Source organism: Triticum aestivum, chromosome 2B (assembly GCF_018294505.1).
Source record: "Triticum aestivum cultivar Chinese Spring chromosome 2B, IWGSC CS RefSeq v2.1, whole genome shotgun sequence".
Lineage (NCBI taxonomy): Eukaryota > Viridiplantae > Streptophyta > Magnoliopsida > Poales > Poaceae > Triticum > Triticum aestivum.
In genome coordinates, this window is record NC_057798.1 from 408,034,501 (window position 1) to 408,044,982 (window position 10,482).

Here is a 10,482-nt window from a genome sequence, read left to right on the forward strand (position 1 = left end):
TATTGGTCGTCGGATGCGTATCTCTCGAGATGTGACTTTTGACGAGTCTCGTCCTTTCTACCCACGCCCATCTTCCTCGACTTTTTCAGTGCAGGATATCTCTTTCCTCACTTTTCCTGACACACCTATCACCCTCGCCGACACTGTACCTCTCTGTTCCACTTCCTCTCCTTCTCCACATCTCGTTGACTTGCAGTCACCTTCCTCCCCGGTCTCTTCGTCTAGCTTGTCACCGGGTTCTCCACCTTCATCTCCGGTGACTTCCTCTCCCAGTTTGTCACCGGATTCTACACCTTCATCTCCGGTGACTTCTTCGTCGTCACCCCCTGATTCTACCTTGCTGATTCCTCCTTCTATTATTCCATCTCTTCCTCAACATTACACTCGTCGTCCACGACCAGTTGATGCCTCCGTGGATGGGTCGTCATCTTTCTCTCAGCCTACTTATGGTTTGCGTTCTCGTCCTCGTCCGCCTGTTGATCGCTTTGGATTTCCCACTGCTGGTGCTGCTGTTCTTGAGCCGACTTCTTACCGTCAGGCTGTTGTTCATCCTGAATGGCAGTTTGCGATGGCAGAGGAGATTGCTGCTCTTGAACGCACTGGTACTTGGGATCTTGTTTCTCTTCCTCCCGGAGTCCGTCCGATCACTTGTAAGTGGGTCTACAAGGTTAAGACTCGCTCCGATGGTTCTCTTGAGCGTCACAAAGCTCGTCTTGTGGCTCGTGGTTTTCAGCAGGAGCATGGTCGTGATTATGACGAGACTTTTGCTCCTGTGGCTCATATGACCACTGTTCGTACCCTTCTTGCCGTTGCCTCTGCACGCCACTGGTCTATATCTCAGCTTGATGTTAAGAATGCCTTTCTTAATGGTGAGTTGCGTGAGGAGGTGTACATGCAGCCACCACCTGGGTATTCTGTTCCTGATGGCATGGTATGTCGTCTTCGTCGCTCTCTCTATGGCCTTAAGCAAGCCCCCCGCGCCTGGTTTGAGCGCTTTGCCTCTGTGATCACTGCTGCTGGTTTTTTAGCAAGTGCTCATGATCCCGCATTGTTTATTCACCTTTCTCCTCGTGGTCGGACTCTTCTTCTTCTTTATGTTGATGACATGATCATCACGGGGGATGATCCCGAGTATATTGCCTTTGTAAAGGCCCGTCTTAGTGAGCAGTTTCTTATGTCTGATCTTGGACCTCTTCGCTACTTTCTTGGGATTGAAGTCTCTTCTACCTCTGATGGCTTTTTTATATCCCAGGAAAAGTATATCCAGGATCTTCTTGCTCGTGCTGCTCTTACTGACGAGCGCATTGTTGAGACTCCTATGGAGCTCAATGTTCACCTCCGTGCTACTGATGGTGATCCTCTCCCTGATCCGACGCGTTATCGTCATCTTGTTGGCAGTCTTGTCTATCTAGCTGTCACTCGTCCGGACATCTCTTATCCGGTTCATATTCTGAGTCAGTTTGTCTCTGCCCCCACCTCGGTTCACTATAGTCATCTCCTTCGTATTCTTCGATATCTTCGAGGCACGATCTCTCACCGTCTATTCTTTCCTCGCTCCAGTTCTTTACAGCTCCAGGCCTATTCTGATGCTACGTGGGCTAGTGATCCTTCCGATCGCCGTTCACTTTCTGCTTACTGTGTTTTTCTTGGTGGTTCTCTCATTGCCTGGAAGACGAAGAAACAACTTGCAGTTTCCCGTTCGAGTGCCGAGGCTGAGTTGCGAGCAATGGCTCTTTTGACGGCAGAGGTGACTTGGTTACGGTGGTTACTTCAGGATTTTGGTGTTTCTGTCACTACACCGACTCTGCTTCTATCTGACAGTACAGGTGCTATCAGCATTGCACGCGATCCTGTGAAGCATGAGCTCACCAAGCATATTGGTGTTGATGCTTTCTATGTGCGCGCTGCTGTGCAGGATGAGGTTATTGCTCTTCAGTATGTGCCTTCCGAGTACAGTTGGCGGATTTCCTGACAAAGGCTCAGACTAGAGCACAACATGGCTTTTATCTCTCCAAACTCAGTGTTGTTCATCCACCATGAGTTTGAGGGGGGGTGTTAGAGTTATAATATAAGTCATGTACCCCTTTATATTTATCTCGTTGTATGAGGGGTTTCCTGCATATGTTCCACACCTGTACATGTATATATATATCGGCCTATGGCCTCATGGGAATACAAGTTGCATATTCCTAACAGAACCCACCCTGGATGTTTGGATGCCTCTGGAGCAGGTCATAGCAGATCACCACCCTCGCACTGTCAAGCTTAAACCGCCGCCTGCAAGCTGCCAGCCTGCTTACCTCCTTTTTTTTTACGACAATATCACACACCCGGCCTTTGCATTACTAGGATGCACACATCCAACACCAATTCGCGCACACAAAGAATAACATTGGCAAAGAGCAAAGTCATACAAGAGTGAAGCTATGCCTAGGCGGAGGAAGAAGAACCCCGAAGTGATCAAAACAACGATCGACGAATTACAACAATGGGCATCTGCACCAACCGTCTCTTGACATCTGAACGACAATGAGAAATGTTCTCCTGCAGCAACGCCTCTAGGAAGGGAACGACGCTCAAGCGCCGCCATTGCCGGATCCAACCATCGAAGGTCAGATCCTGAGTTTTCACCCTGAAGATCAAGTCTGAGCAAATCCGAGCAATGCCTCCAACAAGGTAACGATGCAAAAACACTGCCATTGCCAGGTATAACTAACTAGGGTCAGACCTAGGGTTTTCACCCCGGAGCTTGATATCGGGTACTCAGGAGGCACACCAAATCGAAGTCATCATGTCTGTAGCCACCACTTTTTGTGATCCCAGCAGCTACATGCGTAACACTGTCTTGACGTGAGATGTCACGCAAGTGAAGACCATGACTGCACAAGTTGACAGTCGAGCCATAACAAGAGCCGTTCGCCACCAAAGGCACCAAACGACGAAGGTCACCATCGCACATGTGACAAAGTGATGATGGAGGAAGGTCACCGGCACCACCAAAATTCCAATTCTCGCGACACTCCGGCAGTCCCGCTCTGTGCATTATGGGTTGGCAAAACACATTTGTCATTGCCGCCGGATCTGAAGGTCCAAGACCTTCCCAGGCCGTTGTGACGACTGCCTAGCAGCGCAGGACCATGGTGCCATCCGTGCGGCTGAGTGGTGTACCGCATTGTTGGGACACAAAAAGCAGCCGCTGCCGCCCACGTACCTGCAAATGTGTGTGATTGCAGCCACCAATGCCTCGCCTACCAGAGACCGCCGAGCTGGCTGGAAACACCGCCGCCACCGCTGCACAGCCATACCCTCAGCTTCAAGTCACCGCCCATAGATCACATTTCGCCGCCGAAGGCTACCAGAGCAGAGACCTCCCTTTTGCTGCCTTCATCGACTAGTGTCGGGGCTTAGCCCGGCCACTGGTCTATAGCAGTGGCGAGGAGAAGGGGGGACGGGGAGGTCGGAGGCGGCGGCTATTAGGATTCGACCAGCTGAAGCGACGTTCAAGGACGAGGAGGTTGGAAAAAAGAGGGCTGGCGGCGCTAGGCGCGCCTGTGCTGAAGCGACGTGGGGAAGCCTTTACTCTTTTTTCCAACTAGGCAGCTTATAGTTAGCAACTGAAATTATGGCAGGTTTCTCTTTCCACAGTGAAACTTCAAGTCTCTGTTCCTTGCCACCATGATCTTCGTCATTCTCTTATATTCCTAGTTCAATGAGGATGGCTTCATAGCTTAGGCTTTGGCAAAAGGATATCAGCATTGGAAGCCACGGTAAGTGACTCTGATACTCCCTCCATTCCAAAATATAGTGCGCCCGCGCTTCCCGAGGTCTAACTTTGACCATAAATTTAACCAACGAGACCGACTGCGGCGGGAGAAAAATTATATAATTGAAAACTTCTTTTGAATACGAATTCACTGGTATAACTTTTGCTCCCGCCACAGTCGATCTCGTTGGTTAAATTTATGGTCAAAGTTGAAGCACGGGAATAGAGGAAGCACTATATTTTGGAACGGAGGGAGTACTAAAAGTAATGCGCCCCAGTATATTAAAGAGCAAACATCCCCGAGAAAACTGCGGGGCGATGACGGCTGTTTTAGTGTAGGGATGATACTATAAATGAAGATAAATATTTACATTGTTTCTTTCCGGAAATCACAGCAATTGCTTCTTTACATAGAAATGTTTGAACATAAAATGATTGGAACTGCATAAAAGCAAATATGGAAGATAGTAACTAATCAAAATGGAGTTAATAAAAAAAATGGAGTTTCTGAAAATAATTGTGCTAAAATCTGAGTTAATGCTGCTGCCAAATGCTCTGATTTGCTGCTGCGCGCCTGGGCACCCAGCTATTCAGTATTTTTATTTTTACCTACTCCTGTCCCTACTATCAGGTTTAGGTTTTGCATCTTATTGTTTTTTGTTCGCCGAGGTTAAATACTTTCTTAATAGTTAGTGCTTTTTATTATAAGTAGTGTGCCATTTCTGATCGAGGTATCCTGAGGTTGGCGTGTGCATTTACAATATTTATTATGGAGTTGCAGCCCATTCCTTTTTCCTTTTTAGTTTTGCAGGATGATTCCCATGATTACTATCTAATTTAGTGGTTTGGGGCTACTTGAAAGCAACGGCTGCTAATTTCTCACCTTATATTGAATGTTGAAGTTGCAAAAGTCAGGATAACATTACCGTTTTGTGCACTTGGTCCTGCATTGTGATGGAAACGAGTGCTAGTGTTAGACTGTTAGTATTTGCAACTTTATAAGTAGTGTAATTGAGACTTGTTATTTCTTGAGATTGATGTAATTAACTGGGTATGCTACCGTTGAAAGATGGGTTCTTTGCCTGAATACCTTTTCCCTGCCCCATGTGATGTACTCCCTCCGTCCCAAAATTCTTGTCTTAGATTTGTCCAAATACGGATGTATCAAGTCACGTTTTAGTTTTAGTAGTAGGTACATCCGTATCTAGACAAATCTAAGACGAGAATTTTGGGACGGAGGGAGTATAATGGTATATTTCTGCGAGTCTTTTGTGTCTGAATTGGTATAGAAGTCTGCTTGCGAAGCCTAATATGTTTGCCAACATTTTTTGAAGCCTCCAGGAACCTTTGTTGTCTGCGGCGAATGTATCTGGCAGAGGATGCAAAGACGGCACAGAGCAGAATTCGGTCGCTATTTCCATGGAGCTGGCTGCCTATTGGAAAGAAGGGGGGGGGGGGGGGGGGGGGGGGGGGGGGGGGGCGCCTCTTATCCCCCATGGTACAGATGATGGGTTTTTGGTCTCTATTTACCTCCTAACCTGACAGTTGCTAGAAAATTGCAACCCCAGTTGTACGTCCCGTGGAGCTTTCACATACAGAAGCGACGCAGTAAGAAGCCCCCCCGCCCAACGATCAATACTGATACTGACTGCTGTGCAGGCGTCCTCAGAGCTGTACAATCATTGTAATATGTGTAGCATTACTCTAGCGAAATCATCGGTGCAAAAATGTGTGCCGTCAGTCATGACCATGCGCAACATGAGTGCGGAAATTTCACAAATGTAACATGTGTGGCATCAGTTGTGACCATGCCTCTCAAACGGCTCTCAGTTGTGATCATGCCTCTCAAAATGTGATGAGACGTAGTGTTTCACGATCACTAGGAGGTTGGGCTGAAGATGCAAGTTTCCCCAGGTTATGTTTGGTTCTGTAGCCCTGAACTTATATGCTTGGGCCTCACCCCTGCGATCTACTTTTGCTTGGATGGATGGATGTTGTCGTCGAGTGTCAATTATTGAGGCCCCAGCTGGATAATGTTGGACTGCCCCACCAGTTAGGATGGATGCATCTTGATGGAATGGCTGAAAATGACTCTCTTGTCGTTCTCTCGCTATCATACAGAACCACGGACGGCCGTTGCCTACAGCCAAATTGACCTGCTCTCTGGTCCTTTAATTTTTTTTAAGACGCGGGCCTTTCTTTTGAATGTGGCCAAAATACCCCCTCCCCTTCTTTTGAATGCCGTTTGTGCATTCAAACATTTTTGTTATAGCATCGTGTATTAGACATTTGGTGACGCATTGGGAGAAATGAGCTCGTTTGCACACTAGAGAAGAGAAGAGAAGGCGTGATTCATCATGTACATATGCAATACCTTTCAGAGAGTATGAGCACGAATGCTAGGATTTCCCAGCCAACCAGCAAGCACCAAGGTTTCATTCAAATCCGCACCAACAACAGCAACAAGCAGCGCATCAACAATGAACGCGGCGATCGGTCCGAAACAAAAAAAATCAACACATGGAACACAAACGGACCAAGGAAACCATCGTATGAACACTGACACTCGAGGAACCATGATCACAGCATATTCAATGCAGGATGCACCCAGGATTGGTCGATCAGCATGCAGGATGCACCCAGGATTGGTCGATCAGCAGAACTGGGCCGAGGCTGAGCAACTACTCACTCCTTGAAGGACATGACCGTCTCGAAGGCCCCTACCAAGGCCTTCACCCTGCTCTGCCTCTCCTCCAGGAGCTTGCTTTTCGCCTCCTCGATCACGTCGTTGCTCTTGGGATCATCCTTCCTCCATGACTGAGCAGCTTCAGCCCTGCTGCTTGCCTTCGTTATAGCCTCTTCTGTCTCTGCCTCTCGATCCAATTCATCGGCAACCTTTGCAATGTCAGGTTTGTTGTTCTTTCCGCCGGCATCAGCACCCTCTTTCTCTGGCTGCTCATTCTTGCCTTGTTGCTGAGTGTGCGGCCCCTGCTGATCGCGTCGAGGTGAAGCAGAAGCGGAAGCGGAAGCAGCCATGTCGATGGGTTTCAGGTCCACAGGGTCAGGAAGCTGCTCCTGCAACTGATCTTCGATGGACGGAGTGGTCAGGCTCTCGGATTCCTCAAACTGCATCGACGGCTCGTCATCTTTCTCCTTCCTGCTTGTAGTAGATGGCTCCACTGCCTTTTGAGGAGCACCCCTTGGCCTTGAGATTGCGTTGGCACCACCATTTGCTGCTGCTTCTCTTTTCTTGGCCGCTGTGCCTGGCGCGCGTGCCGAGGACGCGGGCAGAGGCTTCCCACCTCTCAAAGCCCCCGGCGATGGCGATGGCGATGACGCCCTCTGGATGCTCGGCTTTGGGGACGCCACCCCTTTGCTAGGGGTGGGCCTTGGCGAAAGCTTATTCTTCAGCAAGGTAGAAGACGAGTTGGCGGTGTCCTTGAACGAACTGCTGAGCGGCCCAGCGAGCGCATGAGGCCGCTGTGAGTTGGCGGTGACTTTGTCGGATTTCGCTCTAGCCAGAGCCGGCTTTGAGGCTGGCTTGCTGCCATGAATGGATGGGCCTGAGCCGGACATTGTCCGTGAAGAGATGGACCGGCCAGCGTGTGATAATGAGGGACGGCACATGTCCGGGGAGGCGGAAGGAGCCGCAGCGGCAGCCGAAGGACCGAGCTTGCGATCTGGGGAACTCGGCACTGACCTCGCCCGGCGCGCGCCGTAGCCGGAGGAGGAGGTCTCGCTGCTGGAGGGCTTGAGGTTGGGGGCCATCCTGGTGGCCCTGTCCCTGCTGGGATAGAGAGGCCCCTTCTTGGATGTCGCCATTGGTATATCCCTAGATCAGCTCAGCTGCGCTGCGCTGCAGAAGAAGCGGCACCCGTGAGTTGGGCTTGCACCTGCCAATTGCATAAATAAATTAAGTAAAAAACTTGCCCCATTATTGTACGAACACGACGAAGCTGAGAAAATAAGAAAATGTGTCAAGAATCCAATCGTGTTGTTCTTGGTGTGACATCTAATCGCCGGCTCCAGCAAAAAGAGCAAGGGGATAAAAGAGACGACAAAAATAAGCTTATCGCCACGAATTCTCGGTTAAAGTATTGATTGATGGCGCAGGCTCCAACAACCCGCGATTCTTTCCTTTCCTGGTTTCTTTTCTAGGCTCCATACCAACATTTCAATCAGCCCTAAAAATACATGAAAAACATTGCCATCTGCTAGAACTAATCTAAACCTCCGTCCGTACCAGGAAGCGAGAAATGGCTGCCGTTAATGCCAATAATTATCATGAGCATAACCTCGCCAGCAAATGCAAGGAAGCTATAACAAGATACATGCACAAAATAAAAATCTGCAGGATTTAACAATTTCTTCCTCTTTTCACATCATGTGTCAGTACGGCTACAATTATTCCCTGCGGCATGCAAAGGAAGAAGAACCGAAGAATGTCTGTCTGTCTAGAAACCCGCTCACCCACCCATCCATCATCCGCCACTTCATCACAGTCACGGACAGCAACGACCAACGGAAGAACAAACAAGGAACCGGCCGCCATTACTGACAGGAAGTAGGAAGCAACCACTAGCAGCATGTAGGAGAAGGAGAAGCGAGGGTGGCCTCATACATACCTGGAGGAGGTGACCGTCCGGAGGAGGCGTGGGTCGATCTGGGGATCCTCCGGCTGGGCGATGGGGAAGCTATTGTGGCCCAGATGCGGGGGCGAGGGCGAGGAGGAAGGAGGGGAGGGGAGGAAAGTTAACACCATGGCCGGCCCACATTTTATGCCGCGATTTGGACGGTAGCTGTGCGGGTGGGAGAGAGCGCAGCACGGAAGGAAGGACCCCCCTCATTGCCTGCCGTGTTTCCTTAAAATAGCCACGCACAGCCGCGTAGGCACCCGAGGAACACAACGGAACGGCTCATCTTGGGCTTTGCCCTGGACCTGGAGCGCGCCTCACAGTGGAAACTCTCTTGCATTAACCCATTTTCCTTCTTTTTATAACAGTGACGATCTGGTCTTCTTCTTTAGAAAAAATAAAATAGAGATTACCGAAGTCACATCACTGGATTAGGAAGCTGAGGCCATGGCCAACGCGCTCAGGGGCGCGGACCCAAGACTTTTTTTTGAGAGGGGGCAACAATGTGTGGCCATATTCATGAATTAACAAGGCAATTGTCCATGCAAAATAAAGCCTAAGCTCCTGTTTGGCGCCTTATGCGCCTGAACAGCTCCCTGGCGCCTGAAGGAGACGTCTAGTGAGCCGGCCCAGAAACCTTCGCTCAGTCGATCCCCATTTATCTTTCGGTTAGAAAGAACAAAAGGATATGTGTGGGGCATAGGATTCAAACTCGGCACCTCGCTCTTCACCTAGAAGTGTATGAACCACTACGCCAGCCAACAAGCTGTGTTCACAATCATCGTTTGCTTTCTTTTATCCTTTCTCCAGATCGCAAAGCCCCCGGTGCGGAAGCTTCACAAACCATTTTTTTTCTTTTTTTTCTTTTTCCGTAAAGGTTTTGTTCACCTTTTTTCCTTTCTTTTTTTTGCTGAAATACGTGCACTTTTCTAAAAAGAAATCAAAGGCAACTTTTTTTAAGTTCATCAAAATTGAAGAAAAGTTCATCGAATCTGAATTTTTTTCATCGAATTTGAGAAAACTTCATCATAATTGCAAAAGTTGATCGAATATAAGAAAAGTTCATTATAATTGGAAAAAGTTCATCGAATTTTAGAAAAGTTCATCATAATTAGAAAAAGTTCACGGAATTTGAAAAAAAAAGTTCACCAGTTTTTTTTAAAAGTTCATCAGATTTGGAAAAAGTTCATCGAATTTGAAAAAGAGTTCATTGCATTGAAAAAAGTTCACTGAATTTGAAAAAATTTCATAAACTTTGAAAAAAGTTCATTGAAATTTTAAAAACATCAAATTTCGGAAAAGTTCATCGAATTTGAAAAAAGATGTTCATTCCAATTTGAAAAAAAGTTCATCAAAATTAAAAAAAGTTGGTCATTTTTTTTGAAAAAACATCGATTTGAAAATAGTTCACGCATTTAGAGAAGAATAAAAAAGAAACAGGAAAAGAACAAAAGAAAAAGGAAAAAATAAAACATAAAAAACACAGAATGCATTTCCTATACATAAAAATAGAAGAATGGGAGTACATATGCACAAACAAGCAGTTGGTGTAGTGGTTTGTGTAGTATCCGCAAAGCAATGAGGTCACGAGTTAGAGCCTATTCTCTTGCACGCACGCACCTGCACCTTTTTATTTTTTCAGAAGAGAAAATGGGCCGGCCCGTTTGCAGCTAATGAAAGGAGGTGGGGTGTGCGTCCGTTTGTGAAAATGCTTATATCGGACGCTAAAGGCGCTAATTGGGATCTAGCTTGGTTGACCCCTCATATATATAAGGCACGGCCAGGTGAAGAGACATGGGCTGAACCCATGTTTGAGTCGTCAACAGCCCATGACGACGTCTCAGATCACGACTCGTCTGCTAAGGAATCTCCTTTCCTGATAGGCAAAATTTAAGTGCATAGGTGTGAACTCGGCTCGGCTCATTCCCGCATCCCGCGACACGCGTGTCGTGACGAGGCGGGCGGCGGCGGAGGAGCACCTGGGAACCACTGTTCTTCTCAAGCTCAATAGCATGTGAAAGAGAATCCCTTATAAGGAGGTACAACTGCTTCTCCACTAGCAGGGTGATACTATCCCACCAAATC

The 10,482-nt window shown here is 47.9% G+C and overlaps 1 protein-coding gene across 2 annotated transcripts; it reads right to left on the reverse strand.

Annotated features, from left to right (window-relative positions):
- Nucleotides 1–6,150: 6,150 nt before the first annotated feature.
- Nucleotides 6,151–8,617, reverse strand: LOC123045186 (nucleolar and coiled-body phosphoprotein 1). Of its 2 annotated transcripts, none has more exons than XM_044468140.1 (2): nucleotides 8,389–8,617; nucleotides 6,151–7,619 (listed from the first exon to the last, which is right to left on the reverse strand). In XM_044468140.1, exon 2 carries the CDS (start codon nucleotides 7,583–7,585, stop codon nucleotides 6,449–6,451), a length of 1,137 nt encoding a protein of 378 aa, XP_044324075.1. In that variant the 5' UTR covers nucleotides 7,586–7,619; nucleotides 8,389–8,617; the 3' UTR covers nucleotides 6,151–6,448. The 2 variants fall into 2 exon arrangements, with proteins under 2 accessions (XP_044324075.1, XP_044324073.1); XM_044468138.1 differs by having other exon boundaries at nucleotides 6,151–7,656.
- Nucleotides 8,618–10,482: the final 1,865 nt, after the last annotated feature.

Excerpts from the sequence above, each read along its gene's own strand:
- LOC123045186 (XM_044468140.1), bottom strand. The coding sequence starts at position 7,585 with ATGGCGACATCCAAGAAGGGGCCTCTCTATCCCAGCAGGGACAGGGCC.